Source organism: Lagopus muta, chromosome 17 (genome assembly GCF_023343835.1).
Source record: "Lagopus muta isolate bLagMut1 chromosome 17, bLagMut1 primary, whole genome shotgun sequence".
NCBI classification, from domain to species: domain Eukaryota; kingdom Metazoa; phylum Chordata; class Aves; order Galliformes; family Phasianidae; genus Lagopus; species Lagopus muta.
The window spans coordinates 6,043,379-6,061,337 of NC_064449.1; the positions used below are offsets into that span (position 1 = coordinate 6,043,379).

Here is a 17,959-nt window from a genome sequence, read left to right on the forward strand (position 1 = left end):
CAGCCCTGGAAGATCACAGCACAATGTAAAGAAAAGGATTTTTATTTAAAAAAAAAAAAAAAAAAAAAAAAGAAAAACACACACCAAACCCCAACAGATGTGAAGGAAGCTCCACCAATTAGTGCCACCTCCTGGAGCAAATACAAGGTTTTAAAATGCAACTTTTGAACAAGGCACTTTCATTATAAGAAAACATGGAAACAAAGCAGGACTGGACACCCAGAGCTCTCACATTCAGCCAGGAAGAGCCAACAGATTTCTGGCCTCAGAGCAAATAACTTTCTCCTAGGAAGGCAAAGCACAGAAGTATCTCTGTATTAAGATTTAAGATCGTAAATATTCTGAAACATTCAGCCCATCACTTGGCAGCTTGATGGACCGGTATCTCTGCTGGAAGTGGCAGTGAGATCTGCAGGAACGTCCCTCAGTATCATGGAGCTCATCTGGTTAACCCTGAAACCTCAGTGACACACCATATAAAGCCTCTGATGGTGATATGCCTTTAAGTCGGCCTTGGCTCCAGTGGGGACCAGGGACTCCAGTTCCACTCCCATCCACTAAGAAACACAGATTTGTACAGCAGGACAGATTTGTACAGCAGGATGCAGGGGAGAGGGGAGAAGCAAGGCAGGCTATGTACAGCAGCTGAGCAGCTTCACCTGCAAGAATTCACACCCCTTCACAAGGCCCTCAAAAAAACATTCCAGAATAAAAACCAAACAAACTAACATGAAACTGTTTTGCTTTGCCTCAAGCCAGGCTGAGATCCCTTCCAAAAGCAGACAAGTCATTCAAATTTGCTCTGGAATAAAACCCAAGTCTCTTAGAGTTAGGCCTTTTGTTCCTTGATTGACATCCAAAGGACAATCCTCAGGTCAGCAGAAGTTTCTCAGAAACCAGACAGCCCTTCCAACAGGGGCTGTTTGCACCCATCTGGCCCCAGAGCTGATGCTCACAGCTCAGAGCGCTCTCCAATCAATGGGCTTCTTGCCGGACTTCTTTAGGAGCTCATTTGTCTTGGAGAAATGCCGACAGCCAAAAAACCCTCTGTTCACAGACAGAGGGGAAGGGTGAACCGTCTGCAGGACATGGTGGCGTTTCTGTGAAGGGTGAAGGAAACAGCTCATTAGATCTCTGCTCTTTCAGGGACAAGGTTGGCTGCTCCACGTCATTTAATTTCCTCTCTGCGTTTCCTCAGTCATCAGACCAAGAAAGGAGGGCTGAAGAATTCAGCCATAAAGGCAGAGACTTTTGTCCCACTGAGGACAGGCTGCACAGAAGCAGTAACACCCAGCCCATTTTTCAATTGCTGTTGTCCTAACAGCACTTATTCACGAGATTTTTCCTAGAAATACCAGCTCTGCCATCAGCTGGAGGCTCTTCTGACAACAGAACGTTACTCTTGCTCCACTTTTGTTGCTTAATTCTGGCAAAGACCAAGCTAAACAAAAGGGCAATCAAGTTTGGCAGCAGCAGAGTTCAAGCAGGGACTAAAACACAACCCTGTAAAGAAAGCACCCTCTAGCGTCCACCCCATAACTAAAAACATCAGTGAGCCACTGCACGACCCATACCCTGTCAATAGAGCTGCCCTTCTTCTGAGCATAAGCTCCCCACAGCATGAAAACAACACCGTGCAGGTTCTTGTTCAGCCAGGAGACCACCACATCTGTGAACTGCTCCCAGCCCTTCTCCTTGTGGGATGTGGCCTGGTGGGCTCGCACCGTGAGGACAGCGTTGAGCAGGAGCACACCTAGCACACAAACAAAACCACAGGTTAGCTGCCTTCTGCTTCCCTTGAGAATAAATAACGGGAATATTTTCATCCCAAGGTACTTGCTAGGGCACCCAGAATTGATTTTGCTTTACAGATAGGCTGTGCCTAATCACAGATCTGCTTTTTAGGATGCCTTACCCTGCTTGGCCCAGCCAGTCAGATCACCGTGACCAGGATGGGTGAAGTCTTCAATATCAGTAGACAGCTCTTTGTAAATATTTTCCAGACTGAGATCATGGGAGAAAGACAAAAGATTATGAACTATGCACCTGGGACAGACAAACAATTTGGTATTTAGACCCTCAAACAAGCTAATGTATCCCAGATATATATATATTTTTTATTAGACTTACAGATTGGATACAAATAAGTTGTTTATGCTAAGGACAGTGAAGCACAGGGTGCCCAGAGAGCTGGTGCTGCCCCATCCCTGCACACAGCCACGGTCAGGGCACAGGGCTGTGGGTGTCCCTGTGCACTGCAGGCACTGGGAACAGACGGCCTTTGAGGGTCCAACTCAAACCCCTCTATGATCTGAGAGTTTTTGTCCAATTTCTATTTAAGTTTCTATTATCCCTCCTGGGTAAGTCACACCTTTGCCTTTCCATTCATTAATCGAGTCCTAATCATACAAGACTTCTAGCAGCATTCAAGTATCAAAAACCCATTGCAGCCAATCAGCACAAGACAGACCTGTGCCATTAAAGATACTCATTTATAGATACAAGCAGACAGCATCACTCACTGCTCTTCCCCTAAACAAGGACTGCACTGAGTCCCATCTAATCATTTAAAATAACACACTCGTTTGCAGCATTACCTTTAAGATGTCTCTCCTAGTCAAAGCACAGCTGTAACATCTCATCAATTATCTCACACCCAGGTCTGAGTAACAGAACCAAAACTAATTTGTTCATGAAAGGAATTTTGTAAGATGGTTACTGCCATACCTGGGGGGAGGTGGAACAGGTTTCTGGACACTGAAACAGAGCCCATGAGCTTGATTAGGTCCATGATAAGGATCTTGTCCCAAAATTACAACTTTTACCTGGAAGCAGACCGTAATTAGTATTGAATCATATTACTGTTCCCCAAAAAAATGGAAACAAAGGAAAAGCTTGCATACAGGCTCTATCCTAGAACAAATGCAGACAAAAAAAACAACCAGTAACCACCTTTCAATCACTGACACTATATGCAAGTTAAGAAACAGCCCCTACCAGAGGCTAACACCACAGCTGTGCTGCCAAGATTATGGAAATGCTTTGAGTGCACAACAACAAAGTTTACACAGATCCACAATCCACTTGATGAATGCTTCCAAAGAAGCTTTCTGAGTTTTGAATTCTATGCCACATTCACTGGGAAAATGATGGCCACACACACAGCTTATTAGCAAGGCATTACCTTAAACACTACCATACATATCTCTATATTATAGTTCATTAGACAGGAGAAAATCCAAGATGCAGGAGACCCCAAATCAGGCCCCACCCTCCCACGAGCCTCACCCCTAAGGCACTTCAGATCCAAACCACCCACATCCTACTCACATCCCTGATGTCACACATCTGTGTCCAGGTGAAGACCTGCTCCGGAGGCGGGTACACCGTGTGTTTCTTCCTCTCCTCGGCTACGAATGCCATCAGCTGCAGACAAAACAGGGGGATCAGCACAGGGGGATCAGCACAGGGGTAGCAGCACGGTGCGGGGCCAGCCCTAGACACTCACGTCCACGAAGTAGGGCTTGGTGAACTCTGCAGCCAGCTGCCGCCGCCAGCTCTCCCCGAAGCCCGGAGGAACGTTGCGCTCGTTCAGCCGCCGCAGCGCCAACTCTTTGTTTCTGCGCATCCGCTCCAGCTGCTCAGGGCTCAGCGCTGAGGCCCTGCCCGCTTCACGATCCGAGGTTTTCTGCCTCTTAGCGGCATCGTCCTGCAAACGGCGAGAGAAAAGACCGCTGCAGAGCGGGCGCAGAGAGGCGCGGCCCAGCCGCTTGCCCAGCAGCAGCCCTGAGACCGCCATGTCACGATCCGGCCCTCCCCACAACACACGTGTTTTTCTCGCGGCAAAACAGCGACAGATCTGTCCCGATTGGTCACCGCGCCCTAAGAGGGCCCGCCCACAAGCGCGGCTCTGATCCCGCACTCTCCTATTGGCCAGAGTAAAAACATCCCCTTATTTCTATTGGCTCTCGACGGGCGTAGTGTGCTAGTCTGCCTAGCAAACGTGACGTAAACAAGCCTACAACGCCTATTGGATGTTATTGGTTGCTCAGTCAGGCGTGCAGAACCGCGGGATTTTGGAAGCGGCTCCCAACGGCCGCTAGCACCTCACCCCCCACACAGGCACCGCGCCCCTTCAACAGCCAACCTACAGCTCTCGGCAGCTCTTGCCAGCTCTCGGTAACCCCCTCCTCACCAGCCCCCAGTGCCCTGCGCAGCTCTCAGCCACCTCCAGCGTCCAGAATGCTCCTTTACCCCTATAGCCTCCACCGCACAGTTACCTCAGTACCACCGCCAGGCTCTGGAGAGCGGCTGCGTTTCCTCGGCGGTGCGGTGCTGAAGAAACAATGTAGCGTCTTCTGCCCGATCATAGCTGCGGCAGTGCCGGAGGGAGAACAATAGCAGCAGGACCGGCGCGAAAAGGTGGTCGAAGGGGGCGGGGCCACGATTTGGCGCCAAAAGCTCGCGCAGGCGCCGGAGGCGGGGCCTGGTGGTGACAGGGGGCGGGGCTTAGGGAAGCGCGTGCGCACTGCTTCCGGTACGGAGGGGTTGAGAGATTCCCGCCTCCAGTCGCTCCCTCAGTGGGGGCCGCTCCTCAGCGCCCGCCCCATACGGGTGCTGTGCCACGTATTACCCGCTTTGCGCATGGACAGATTCGTGGTTAAACGTTCTGCTGAGGAACCTGGGGGTGATGGCAAGAGGCCCCGGTTAGAGGAGGCGGTGGGCGGCCTGCCCCATCCCTCACAGCCCAGTCGGCAGATCCGCGCCCAAGGCCTGAGCCTCGAGTACCGCCTCCTCTTCGGCCGGGCCGAGGCTGACGAGATCTTCCAGCAGCTGGAAAAGGAGGTGGAGTACTTCGAAGGTAAAGCAGCTGAGGGGGAGGGTCTGATCTTTGGAATCAGCGTGATTAGGTTGGAGGGGACCCCAAAGCCCCCCCAGCCCTGCCGTGTGCTGGCTGCCCCCAACTCAGGCTGCCCATCCATGGCCTTGGGCGCCTCCAGGGATGGGGCACCACAGCTCTGGGTAGCACTGCCACGATCTCACTGCCCTCTGAATGGAGAATACTGAGTTAATTTTGATCCATCTTGTTTAAACAGGTGAACAGACAAAGTTGCGTGTGTTTGGCAAATGGCATAACATCCCCAGGAAGCAGGTAACCTACGGAGACCCCGAGTTAACGTACACTTACTCAGGTGTCACCTTTTCTCCTAAGCCGTGGATCCCAGTTCTCAACCACATCAGAGATCGCCTTGTTTTGGAAACGGGACACGCTTTTAATTTTGTTGTTATTAACAGGTATGTCTGATTTCCAGTCACACAAAGCAGCTCATTCCTATTGCTTGGTGTACTGACAGATCACCAAGGAGTAGTTTGATATTCATTTTGCTGGACTGACAGGTGAACTAATTATTCTGTTTACAGGTATAAAGACGGTGAGGACCACATAGGTGAACATCGAGATGATGAGAAGGAGCTGATTCCACGCAGCCCTATTGCATCAGTGTCCTTTGGAGCCTGCAGAGACTTCGTTTTCAGGCACTGTGATTCCAGAGGGAAGAATGCAACGCGGCACATTAAGCCCATCATACTGCAGCTAGCCCATGGCAGCCTGCTGATGATAAAATACCCCACTAATGTGTACTGGTACCACAGCGTGCCCATCCGCAAGAGAGTGCTTGCTCCAAGAATCAACCTGACATTTCGGAAAATGATGGTTGTTGACAAAAAAGCGAGATAGCAATGAAGCACCTGGACCATAGACCCTGAATACTGAAGTTTTCCTCCTCGATATAGCTGTCAGTTCCTCAATCAAGCTGTGTTTGATGATCCAAGGCATTAAAGTAGAAGATAGCGTGCTTGGTAACTTGCTAATAAATTCTGCAGCTACTGATTTTAAATGCCAGGAATGCTTTCAGTAAACAGCTGTTGATACACCACTTATTATCAAGTAATACTCTTGTTTTGGTCAGGATGAAATTTGTTCTCACCTAATCTTAATTAGAGCCACTTCTTTAGAAAGTCCAAAATATTCTTCATCCTTGAAATAGTGAGATAATTTATAAATACCATAAAGCGTGAGGTGTAATCGTTTAGAGTGAGCCTGTAAGCTGGTGGTATTCAGTGGGTGACACTTTCTTGGATGGTCTATCAGTGAGCTACAGCTTGCTTGGTTTTATCTAAATAAAACACAAATGAGACTGACATGAGAAGATGATTGCTAAGATATTAATGCAGTGGCTGCAGTATGTTGTACGGTCACTATGATTTGTCTGCAACTATTTTCTCTGCTGCTTTACCTCCTCTGCTTGCGTGGGTTCTTGTGGGCAGCGGTGTGGTGGGACAGAAAGGCATCAGAGGCACCTCTTCTTCACTCAGTCCTCTGTGCAGAAACCAGGGAGCATAAGGTGACTTTCAGGGGAATATGTTTTATATGGGCAACACAGTGTGAAAAGCTATCACTTCTGAGAGTACCTGTTTTTCTAAACAATTATCTCTAGGGAATCCATTCTGAAAGCCGTTCCCATCCGTGCTCCATCCTACTGAAATGAGGAAAGAGTGTCCAAAGTGTGCACCAGGTCTTAAGGAATCAAGCAATGGTAAGTGCTGAGCAAAAATGCGAGTTGATCCCTGTGTAACCGTGCTTAGGAGCATGTGAATGAGTAGCCTGCAGTCTCTTGGGGCTGTGGAATTAACAGCAGTTTAGAAAAGCTGGAATTGGAAATTCTTATCCTCTGTATTTCTTGTGAAGAGCAGGGCTCTGCTGGGAACCTGGATCCCAGGAATGCACCTAGAGAAGGAGAAGTGCTGCTTCTATCAGATATACTGTGTATATATCTGATAGATTGGCCTTGAAGAAATCAGCAAATATGGACAGTTATTTTTTTTATTAAGTTCTTTTATTGCTACTGTACAGTTACAAAAAATACCCTGAAGTGAAAATGCAACTTCGAACAGCAGTGCGGTGCTGTGACTCACATCACACTTTTTTAAAATAATACACAAAATAAAACAATTATCCAAACACAGAGATGTCATCCTAGAGGCCTTATCTGATGTTTGTAAGCTCCTGCATTTTATTAACAACTTTTCCATCACGGAAGCTTCTAACAAGTAACAATATTGGATGAAGCCCAGTGACTTCAAAAGGTGAAGATGGCAAATATCTGCTGAAGCCTTTGAGCTCGCAGTAGGCTGAGTGTCCAGCACAGGACTGGGCCTGAGGTTCTGTCACTTGCTTCCTTCCTCACACTGAGGGCTAAACCAAGGCTGCCTGCTCCTTCCCACCAGCAAAACCTACAGCAAATGCTGACTGTTCAGCCCTCATCTCTGCAGCCTTTGAGGAAGGTTGCAGAGTGAACCTGCAGCTGAATGAAAGTGAGCAGGTTATCAGTGTCACGCAGTCATGCTTCCATTCTGGTCCAACTGACCCGACAGAAAGCAGTTCTATGCAAAGTACTGAACGTGCAAGCTTGCAACGCTTTGGGGCTGACAAGTTTGAGACTGTTAGCCTGTGGTGTGCATGTGTTCTGACACAGCTCCAGCATTACTGCTTCCTAAACAAAATTACCTGAAGAAGAACTTCACAAAACCTCTATAAACAGCCCCTACTGAGAACAGGCTTTGCAGAATATATGCTCTGGCTGGTGGAAATGTTTGGAAGCTTTCAGGTCAAATTGTAGCCCTGCTGGAACAACACGCTTTACAGAGCTTCTCCTGCACTCCCATGCTGCTCAGAACAGGGGGTTTTCCTCTCCTCTCACATTCTGCAAGTCTGTTAGATTTTATCTGAATGGCCAGGACATTTTTGGCATTTTGCAACCCTTTTATTTTTCCCCCCTCTTGTTTTTCCCTAACTTAACATATAAAAGTTAAAACCATGCTACCAGTAGCCTAACCTAGACAGGGAGGCTTCTCACTAACTGGTATCTCTGTAGATTTATAAAGAGTGTTTTATGTATTATTACTTTGGAACAACGTGAGTGTAGTAAACAGATTCTTATGTACATCTATTATTATTTCAGCTGGTTCTGAGACTTCATTAAGGAACTCTGAACGCCTGAGAGCTTCAGGCAGTGATATGAATACATGAGGTACAAAGTTACCTAAAAAAAAGCTATGAAGACAGTAATGATTTGAAAACTTAGTTGTTGTTTTACACTGGAAAATCTAGTCTGAGGAATGGGTCTTTTTCCTCCACGTTAGAATTATAGAAAAGAGCTAAAAACAGTCTACATATTTTATTCCTGATAATTTAAAAGCAGTCAAAAGTAATTTTTCCTTCTCCATCCATGCTTTGAGATACTATTATTTTTAACACATTAGACAACCTAGAGCAGCAAAGTACAATTTATATGGAAATCTGCATGTCTAATGCAGAGACACCAGAATTTGCAGACTGCCTTACCAGACAAGTTGCCCATTGGTCCAGATTCAGTTCTGTATGCTCAAATTTTACAAGGATGCTTGGGTTGCTGTTTATCTCAGCTCACAGTCACAGCCAGTATAAGCTCTAATGCTCAGCTGCAAGCCTGACAACATACATCCAAAAGGCTGATGACAAATGACAGTTTTTAGCATTAAAATAGGAAGGGCACATCTAGAACACCAATTACAATAGCCTTAAAGTTAATGGTATTAAAAGCTGTAGTCCTTACTACCAGCATTAGTATTCAACAGTTTGAGTGACCAAGAAAATTACAATATTGACAGCTAGCAAACTCTTCTGTCTTTCCATGTCACCTGTAGTGCAAAGATACAGAGCAATAAGTCAGGTGTCAGCTCTTAATTGATAAAAGAATTTGATCTTTTCTCCTCGAAAAAGGAAACTGCTGCCTGAATCAGTAATTCCATGACATATAGAGAACTGAACTATTAGGAAGTGGGAAGGAAATTTTTTGGTCATGCATGTTCTGTAAGGAGGCCTTGTTTTATTCACTGGCTGGGATACCAGGAGAAATCTGCTGTCATTCTTTTCATCCCATCATCTTGAGACACCTCTCAGAACACAGCTGGCACGCAGTGGACTCAGACAATGGTAATCTGTTCAAATAGGCTCAAGGCACTTTGTTTCTTAAATCATTGCCTTTGATAACAGTAGCTTCCCAACAACTGCTCCTGGGGCTCCCTTGTTCAGAAACGTCTGCACTGAAGTGTACAGGATTCCACATCTCCCCTTGAAAACATACATGTGTTCAGAATATGGAAATCAGCCTTGGAAAGTCTGTTTTGAGATGTCTGTCTCGGAGCTGTGATACCGACAGAATTGCTACTGAACAGAATAAATGCTCTTCTAAAACAAATACACTTTGGACTGCACGACGTTAGCAGACCAACTTTGGGTAGCTTAATTTTGGTACAAAACTACTCCCAGCAAGAGCCAGCTGCTGCCATGGAGGGAGGGGAAAGTTAAAGGGCCTGTGGTGGATTATTTGCATAACAGACAGGAGGTGCAACGTGGATCTCAGCAGAGGAATTTGGTCAGTTTTTGTCCTCCTCCATCTCTCTTAATCACTCTTCAGGCCTCAACTGCAAACTCTGGTGCTGTACCCTTGAGTGAACACGCTCATAGAACAGCAGGTAAGCACTAGAGGCAAGGACCTCCTGCAAGCTAGCTTTGCGAACCGTATCGTCTGAAATCCATAGCCACTGATTGCTGACAGAGAGTGGGCTCTTGGGAGAAGGCGGAGAGCGGCGGTAAGTCACAAAGTGTCCAGAGTGCATGTCTCCATGGTGCACAACCACCGCCATCAGCCGGTACAGGTACACAGGGGGACTGAGAGAGAGAGGAGAGAAAGGGTCAGCAGACCTCGTGTGTCTCACATGGACCTAAGGAAGCTCCACTTGCTTTGTCTTTGCTTGCAATTTCTTTCCAGAGCAAGTAATTGTGTCTAAGAGACGTGCTGCAGTTACTGTGTGCAGTTGCTGTGCAATTACTTTTCGTTATTCTAAGTCTTTTTGTTATTTTAAGTGCACTGCAATGCTGCCTGACTACTGAAGAAAGCAAACCGTTCATTTTAAAGGTTTAATGCACCAGACAGCTATTACATCTTTCTTAAAAAGAGGTCAAATTATGGTGGGTAATCCATAGATAAAAACAGGTATACTTTAAGGACTTGCTCTACAACTGTCTTCATAACAAATGTTTGGCACAGAGCGTTTGCTCGCTTCTCATTTCCCAAATATTGTGGGAAATGTGCTCCCCATGGGATGATAACCAACAGTTCTGTAACAGAACGTTGGTCACAGGACTGAAAAGGGAACTTTCTCAAAAAACAAGTCATCATCATAAACATCAAGACTGGATTTATTAAGTAGAATCATGGCAGCTGCAATTGAGATTGTTAAGTAGAATTCTTACAGATTTTTTTTCCAATATTGTAAGAATTTCTTGCAGGAGTTTGAAGAAACCTAACAGCTCTCACAGGAACAGTTAAAAGTCAAAGAAGGGGTAGTAGGAAAAACAGCATGAATGAGAATATGGCAATCCAGAAGGATGATTGCTGCATGCTGAACCAAAGAAAGGAGATTCCGAGTTCTCCCTGTAATAAGCTCAACTCCCTTTCTTAGAAGGAGAGAAATGGAGCCAAAGACAATCAGCAAGGAAAACAGAAAACAATTTTCTGCACAGGAACTAGGATAGATGTTAAGTTCTACGACTACACAGCCTTTTGATAAAGACAATAAAGGAAAACATAACTCAAATGGATGGAAATACAAACAGGGTGCACATCTCACTTACCTGCACTCAGGGAATGCAGCGAGTGGGAAAGTTCCCGAGGACATTAAGAGTGGAGAGGAGCAGGCTCCATTCATAAGGAGAGATTTGGTACCACATGTCTGCTCTGCATCTGCAAAACAAAACAGGCACTGGTCATTTAACTTCAGTGCTGCCACAAGTATTGCTAACTGCTTCTGTTTCAGTGTCTGTCATCACAGAATGTGAAGGCAGTTTATTTTAATTCATTACATATCACAGTCCCTTGATATCTAAAGGCAAGAGGTAAATACAGGTAAATACCTGAAGGTTTTACTGCTATCCCATCCCTTGTTCCAGGCTTTGTCTCTTCGGAGCTTTTCTGATTCAGATCATTCTGAGTTGATTTATGAACAGGAATGTGATATTTGTAGATGTCCATGATTAGGAACTCATTGAACTGTACATGTTCATGACGTTTCAGAGGAGTCCCTTGGTTTGACCAGCTCAGTCTTTGCAGATGGATACACAAACACTGAGGGAGCTTCAAAGTTCCATACAAAAGAGAAGTCAAAATACATTTTAAGTGAAGAGAAACAGCTGCTAAAAGCATTCTAATGGAACTAGTAAGTCCAGTAGATAAGGAATTAAGTCACTGAACTGTTCCTTTATGTGCTATTTCTGTATCTAAGCTTACTGCAATACTATTTCTGAGTCACAACTGTTGAGATTTCTAATAGTGCCACCTTGCTTGCTAGGCTGTAGGACAGAGCATGTTAATTACTGACTGCAAATGGGGGAAGGAAAAGAAGAAAAATCACACACGTTCCTAAAAAGCCCATCTCATTTCGCTTGATGATCTGCAAGGTAGAAATGAGCACTGGAATTTGTGTCAGTATGTTGCTGCCAGACATTTGCTAATATTCCATAAATAATGGCATCACACAGTAAGAGTACCCAGGGAAAAAGGTCAAGGAGTTATAAATATCTGTCAGACAAAGTCATGCCGAGGCTAGCCTTTGTCAGTAAGGAAATGTTATTAGGAATGGCCCTGCTGTCCTCTGCATTATCTGATACAGAACAAGAAACTTGTAAGCACCTCCACTATGAACATTTCCAGTTCTTTAGCACTGCGTTCTCTTGTTTAAACCTTCTGTAGTTAGAATATGTTAACTTTGAAATGCACAAAGTATCCTACAAATAGGCTGTAAATATCAGCTGCTTTACTGACCAAGGGAATAAAAAAGTAACACAAGGCAAACAAACTGCACCTAAGCCAAACTCAAGTGTTTTGCTGAATAGCAGTGGAGTACTCACGTTCTTTAAGCTAAAGAGTTCAGAGCTTTGTTAACTGAGATTTCAATGTCTACAAATATTTGACAAAAGCTTTTTTTTTCTATTTCAGAAAACATTAGAGAAGTGCAATAAGTAGTAGAAGTAGACATTAAGCAAACAGGTCAAAGAAAGAGATTACTATTTAATAGGATTTAAAAGTGGATTTGGGGGGTTAGCTCGCCTTACCTTCCCTAGCTTTAATTGCTTAACAAATGTTGTTTTCTGGTTTTCTATGCTCTGTCCATTCAGAGTCCCTTCTGCCTGAATCTGAAATCAAAGGGAAAACAGAGTTGTTTGATCACTTGTATCAAATTACAAACAATAATCCTGCTGCAGGTTTGCATGCTGCATGCCAAGCTATCCTTGGGACGTGAATTTCTTCTACAATTTTCCTCTCTCAAGAGCTGTTGGCCCATTCCAATGGATCCATGTTTTAACACAGAACTGAGCAGAAACAGCTCTTAGAGAACAAACCTAGTTTACATGTAGCCATTTCTGTTAGGTATCAAACAATCCGTTTTGGCTCTCTGTCATCAAAGTACAGGCAAATATAAAGTAATGTTTCAAAAGGGGACTAATTCTTGTTTTGTTCTTCTAAATATGATCTAAATACCCAATAAAGCAGTTGTAAATTTTATTATGTTAACAATAAATAAAGCTTCAAAATACTGTGGGGTAATAACTCTATTTTAAGAATAATAAATCCCAGGCAAGCTAGAGGCTTTCCTGAAGTCATGAAGAAAGGAGTAGAAAACCGAAGCCATAATTCTGTCAGCAGGCTTGAAACAGAGCTCAAAGGTTACATAAATTACAATGACATACTTTAGTGCAGTTGTCACACACAACATCCTTCACAGATTCAGAGGAGATGAAGTGATGGAGGCAGTGATCCAGTGTCATAGGATGACCCTTAGAACAACAGCAAAAACAATTACAGACATAAGGTAACGGCTACAATACAAAGGTCTGCACATTTTACCCCCAAATCTACAATGTTTTATCATTTAAAGATTTTCACAAAGCCAGTGAGACACAGAAACTATTTCCAGTTGAAATGTAACCAGAGACAGAGCACTTGAAGGTCATCTAAGTCTGCCTGTAATACACAGCCCTCAGGATACAATCTGCTCTGTTCAATTTAACCAAAAGCACCAAATAATCCACCAGGAGAAAAAGAAAACTCAGTGCCTACAGTCACACCCACCAGGCTAATTGCTCATTTCCCTCATTGCCTTAGTAGTAAGGTCCTGTGCTAACACAGCAGGATTGCTTATAAAGGCAACTCCAGTTACTCATTTAGTAACCCCTCATTGAGGTGCTACTGAGGCTGTAAAAGGATAACAGTGAAGATAAAGCCCTGATGGCAAGGCAGTAGAGTGCTGGCTGGGTCACCCATCAAAGGCAGATACATACCCACACAGCTGCTGGAATACTCAGGGAGAGACTGTCAAATGTGTCATACCTCACAGGACTCTGCAAGAAAATATTTCAAATGCAGTGAGCAACAAAATCCACCATGGTCTAAAAAACCAAATAGGTCAACCATTACCTCCCAGCAGCCTCATGCAGAACAAGTACACCGTGTATGTCTGTTAAATCACTTGTTTTCCCCACAGCTGTAGTGCTAGGAAACACCTGATGCAGATGCTGATACAGGTACTGCTCTGCCTGTTCCTGCTGAAGCTGCCCCTGCTTGCTTCTAAACTTGTTTGCAAGTTTTTGAAAAGTGATCTTAGAGTTGGGTGTATGAATTCCATCTATTTTCTGTATTTTTGCTTCATTCAGCTTATCTTCATCTCCTCACTCTGGATGACTGCAACCTTTGCATGTGCAATCACAATACTGCATGCTGAATGAATAGCCAGTCTTAAGATGCAAGTGGATTTTCAGCATATGATCCCTGTGATATTGGATACTAAATGTAATTAAACAACTATTCTACCCGATAAGATAGCTGTCATCCCCAGGAAGTGAATCACACTTCATTTTCTTTGGGATGCTTAGCAATATTTTCTTGTTCAATACAAAATGCCACAACAAGTAGCTGAAAAAAATAATGGCTGAAGCTCTTATTCCTGCAAACTACTGAGCTTAAACCAATTATGTTGGAAACAAAGGATGGTGGTTTCACCTCAGAATGCACTCTGAATATCAGGGATCACTCTTCACGTGTACCTACACACAGCACACTTTTGTATACCTGGTGTTCACAGTGTTTGCAAACCATGTTGCTGGTCAGCCTTCCATGAAAAGGATGCTGAGACTTCCAGTGATTTGACATAGGAGGAAGAGATCCTGAAACACAAAGATGAAATTGTCCTTTTATTTTCAAAACATCCACGTTTCATCACTGTAATTCCAACTGTTTGGCCTATTGTAACAAAAGCTGTAAAACACGGTCTGCCCCACTAACAAATAACAAATGGTATTTTACAAATGAGGAGATGCACGTCACTCCAATAAAGACAAAGATCAGTTGCTCTTATCCCCTTAATAAACCAAATGACCACACTATGACTTAATATTCATGTTTCAGGATGGAAGAAAAAACATACCTCTGGTTCGGCAGCTAATTTGCTTTTGGGTTATTTCTGGCTGCTGCAGAGGAAGATAAAAGATGTCATCAGCCCCACCTTAGAGAAGCTTACATATTAAATATATATTTCATCCCTGATTTCAGAACAAAGGTATGAGTTTAAGTGTCCTTGTGATTGAAGAAAGCCAAAAACCTGGTGCAGAACAAAGTTCTAAGTGACAAATAGAGCAGTTCTAATACAATGAACAGTTAACCTGTCGAATTCTGTGCCTGATAGCACTGAAATAAAAGCTCAACAAGTTTTCAGACTGTTTGTATGTATTTTAGGCAAAAAGATACAAATCTTCCATCAGCATTAAGCTGATTAATGCTGAAGGGTGAGCTAAAACTTCACCTCCAAATGCACTGTTCTATAAACACCCATTCTGCAGTTGCCCTTAGTTGCATCAGGTCTAACAGATAAGAGTAAATGATTGCACCAACTGCTGCTCTGTGTTAGTTTTGCTAGTTTTTCAGTCCCTATGTTCAATGGATTTAGGAATGCAAAAGCTCTCATGCAAGCAGAGTCACAACAGACTGAGGTACACTTGCCTTCAAACATTTTTTTTTTCTTTTCATTACCTGGGCTACTGATTCATTTCTCTCACAGCAATAAGGAGCAGCTTTGTAAACCCTATGCTGATATCTTCAGTTTCTCAACAGGCATTTCATACTTGACACACTTAGGAATCTAGGCAGACTACCAAGTACATATGGAAACTCCTCCTGATAAGAAAACAACACTGGTAAAGTCGTCACCTCCAATGAATGCACATCAAACAAATGTGTGACACGTGGCTGACGATCCCGTTCATCTTCCAATGAAGAGGTAAGGACATGAAATAGTTCATGAGCATCCTATTAAACAGAGGCATAAGGGTTACAGGAAGCAAAACAAAAAAGAAACATCCAAACATACACCAGGAGTGCTGAGAGTCCACTGCACTATGAAATTAAAGGGGAAAATCACTGCTTAGAGCTTATCTTACGTATTAATAGTCATCAATTGTGCATCCAATTCAAGTTTAGTAAGAAGTGTTCTCTATAAAACTGAATTTCATAACAGCAGGCGTTATTAAAAACATTCTGGGCTGGATAAATTTAAGAGGCACCAAAATCATTGAAGAAAAAAATGAATGCACAAATGCCTGCTTTCCTGAGTTTCAATAAAAGCCATCACTGAAATCTGTGCTATTTGGTCTGGCTCTGAAACATAAAAGAAGAATGCCACCATATTTTATGAATGAGAAAATTGATTGAGTTTATCGACCAGCTGCACTTACTTAGGGGTTAGAAATACTGAAAATAAGTCTTAGAAATCCCCTACGGGACTGAATTTGGAAATAGTAACCAAGTTGAGTCCATCCCTGCAAGCAGAAGCCCTTCAGATACAGGGCAGTGAGGGCTGCATCCCTTCTGCTTTAATATGTCAAACCAAATCTGAACATACTAAGTAGGAGGTTTTGAAGCAGCCAGGCTTTCCATGACAGACATCTAAGCAAACTGAAAACACCATTCATGAATCACAAATCACACGGTTGTTCTCATTTTTTTTAAAGCAAACTTTTTCCTACAGCAAAGATTCAGCTCTGACACCCAGTGCTATTAGTGCTATTGCTTCAGTTTTTGGTTATTCCAGATCTAAGCACTGAACTGTACATCAGGCAGTCTAACTTGAATTTTGTAATCACCTGCTCTTCAAATGTCGAGATCTGCCACCTGTAAATTCTTAACACTTCTAATAAGCAGCTTGCATCCAGGACATCATCTTCTGTTACCTCTTGACAGGATAAAGCTTAAAGACATTGCATTTTAACATGTTAGAAGGAGCCACAAAGCATGGTTAGAACACAGGTCTGTGTATTTAGGATTTATGCTACTTAGGCACAATATAATTGATTACCATAAAGATATTCTTGATTAAGACAGGTAAACAATGACAACCAAATTAGCATGTATTAATTGCCACTCTCATCTGACAGTGTCATTGACTGCATACATTCTCTTTGTCTAATATACTTGTAAAGTGAAGCGTTTCCCAACTGACACACATAGAGAGAATAAGCAATAATATAAACACTGCCTGAAAAGGTCACTTTACGAGTGGATTAGGTAAAAAGAGGATCTCTAGATACCACAAAACCATCAATGTTAACATCTCACTGTCCTTTTATCACTTGAACTTACAAGCTCAAGCACAGTTTTAGTGTGAACAACATCCTGAGACACTAAACCAAAAAGAGAGGAACCCAGCACCGCCTGCTCTTCCTTTCTTTGAGAAGGATTAATGTTGATGCTAAGTGCTTTCTTCCTGGCTTACCACGACGTGAATGAGTTTGGTACCTCTTAGGAGATGCAACAGAGTGAGCGACAAGTACTGCTGCTCGCTGGGTTGGTTCTGCTCTGCCTTGTACTGTGCTGTGAACTCCTCCAGCCACCTGATGAACGAGGGGCACGAAGACAGGCCTTGCAGCAGGGAGTTCATGAAGCAGGTGTTGCCGAGGTTCAGCAGGCCAGGCACCAGGCCTGCCAACAGAGATGGAAGAGCTGACACTGCGGGCTGCAAAAACCTTACTACTTTCACTGGCAAGTGAATTTGGTATGGAAATTACATGATTTCGGTTCATTTGGTGCTGAAAACTAGAAGGTTCTCACATGGCTGTTTTGCATCCCAAAATGCAAAATAAAATAAGATCCGTGACCTGCAGCAGTAATTAAATTACCACAGAAGACGCGAGCATATATTCAGTAAGTCACAATTATTAATAATAGATACAATTAATAGCTTACATAAGGAACAAAAGTCCTCTGTTCAACACAGATTGTAACCTGTGACATTTTAAAGGCAAGGACAGCGGCCCAAACCTTAACTTCAGTGACAGCCCACCATTTCCAACAGCTCCTAACGACGAACGCAGATAACGGGGTGCCCGGGGAACCCCAAACCGGGCCTCTGCCCTCAGCAACGGCCTCGCCCGCCTCCCCCCGCCGCTCCCTACCTCTCCTCCGCTTCTTCCTCTCGGCGATGGGCCCCCACAGCACGTAGATCCCCGCCGCCACGGCGGCCGCCAGCCCCCCGATCACCCCCCAGCTCCGCATCGCCCTGTACCTGCACGGGGAGACACGGGGACGGTGACGGAGGCAGCCACGCAACGGGGCTCGGGGCGACGCTCGAGCCTCGCCTGCCGGTCCCCACCCCTCTCGGCCCCGCCGCTGACCTGCCGCCCGCCCCGGCCCTCAGCGCCCGCCGCACGGCGCCGCCGGGCAGCATCGCACCCCGGAACTCAGACCTGCGGGCGGGTGGCGCGACGGACGGGCAGCGCGGGGTACCGGAAGTAGCGAGGGGGGCGCCGGAA

The 17,959-nt window shown here is 44.5% G+C and overlaps 3 protein-coding genes across 10 annotated transcripts; 1 reads left to right on the forward strand and 2 right to left on the reverse strand.

The window, feature by feature from the left end:
* Positions 1-65: 65 nt before the first annotated feature.
* UNG (uracil DNA glycosylase) lies at positions 66-4,434 on the reverse strand. The gene is made up of 7 exons (XM_048964143.1): positions 4,281-4,434; positions 3,509-3,709; positions 3,331-3,426; positions 2,728-2,825; positions 1,916-2,004; positions 1,575-1,753; positions 66-1,100 (listed from the first exon to the last, which is right to left on the reverse strand). Exons 1-7 carry the CDS (start codon positions 4,368-4,370, stop codon positions 960-962), a joined length of 894 nt encoding a protein of 297 aa, XP_048820100.1. The 5' UTR covers positions 4,371-4,434; the 3' UTR covers positions 66-959.
* A 90-nt stretch (positions 4,435-4,524) lies between these two features.
* ALKBH2 (alkB homolog 2, alpha-ketoglutarate dependent dioxygenase) lies at positions 4,525-14,866 on the forward strand. Of its 5 annotated transcripts, none has more exons than XR_007380341.1 (5): positions 4,525-4,861; positions 5,097-5,295; positions 5,422-5,859; positions 6,498-6,596; positions 14,565-14,866. XR_007380341.1 is itself a non-coding variant. In XM_048964144.1 (3 exons), the coding sequence occupies exons 1-3, from the start codon at positions 4,645-4,647 to the stop codon at positions 5,735-5,737; spliced, it is 732 nt and encodes a 243-aa protein (XP_048820101.1). In that variant the 5' UTR covers positions 4,525-4,644; the 3' UTR covers positions 5,738-6,201. The 5 variants fall into 5 exon arrangements, 1 of the variants encoding a protein (XP_048820101.1); XR_007380340.1 differs by lacking the exon at positions 14,565-14,866 and adding an exon at positions 9,519-9,623; XR_007380339.1 differs by lacking the exon at positions 14,565-14,866 and adding an exon at positions 6,754-6,866.
* On the reverse strand, positions 9,508-17,959 carry USP30 (ubiquitin specific peptidase 30). Of its 4 annotated transcripts, none has more exons than XM_048964142.1 (13): positions 17,894-17,959; positions 17,603-17,712; positions 16,947-17,129; positions 16,295-16,398; positions 15,363-15,461; positions 14,584-14,626; positions 14,229-14,323; positions 13,442-13,501; positions 12,851-12,937; positions 12,215-12,295; positions 11,018-11,237; positions 10,739-10,847; positions 9,508-9,772 (listed from the first exon to the last, which is right to left on the reverse strand). In XM_048964142.1, the coding sequence occupies exons 2-13, from the start codon at positions 17,700-17,702 to the stop codon at positions 9,508-9,510; spliced, it is 1,446 nt and encodes a 481-aa protein (XP_048820099.1). In that variant the 5' UTR covers positions 17,703-17,712; positions 17,894-17,959. The 4 variants fall into 4 exon arrangements, with proteins under 4 accessions (XP_048820099.1, XP_048820096.1, XP_048820095.1 ...); XM_048964139.1 differs by having other exon boundaries at positions 14,584-14,623; positions 17,822-17,922; XM_048964138.1 differs by having other exon boundaries at positions 17,822-17,922.

What these genes read in the sequence shown, in the direction of transcription:
- UNG (XM_048964143.1), bottom strand. Translation starts at nt 4,370, where the DNA reads ATGATCGGGCAGAAGACGCTACATTGTTTCTTCAGCACCGCACCGCCG. An exon ending in AGATGTGTGACATCAGGGAT is followed by an intron (nt 2,826 to 3,330) that starts GTGAGTAGGATG and finishes GTCTGCTTCCAG; the next exon opens with GTAAAAGTTGTAATTTTGGG. An exon ending in CCTGTTCCACCTCCCCCCAG is followed by an intron (nt 2,005 to 2,727) that starts GTATGGCAGTAA and finishes CCATGATCTCAG; the next exon opens with TCTGGAAAATATTTACAAAG.
- ALKBH2 (XM_048964144.1), top strand. Translation starts at nt 4,645, where the DNA reads ATGGACAGATTCGTGGTTAAACGTTCTGCTGAGGAACCTGGGGGTGAT. An exon ending in GGAGGTGGAGTACTTCGAAG is followed by an intron (nt 4,862 to 5,096) that starts GTAAAGCAGCTG and finishes TTGTTTAAACAG; the next exon opens with GTGAACAGACAAAGTTGCGT. An exon ending in AATTTTGTTGTTATTAACAG is followed by an intron (nt 5,296 to 5,421) that starts GTATGTCTGATT and finishes TTCTGTTTACAG; the next exon opens with GTATAAAGACGGTGAGGACC.
- USP30 (XM_048964138.1), bottom strand. Translation starts at nt 17,874, where the DNA reads ATGCTGCCCGGCGGCGCCGTGCGGCGGGCGCTGAGGGCCGGGGCGGGC. An exon ending in AGGGCCGGGGCGGGCGGCAG is followed by an intron (nt 17,713 to 17,821) that starts GTCAGCGGCGGG and finishes CTCCCCGTGCAG; the next exon opens with GTACAGGGCGATGCGGAGCT. An exon ending in TCTGTTGCATCTCCTAAGAG is followed by an intron (nt 16,399 to 16,946) that starts GTACCAAACTCA and finishes AATGTCTTTAAG; the next exon opens with CTTTATCCTGTCAAGAGGTA.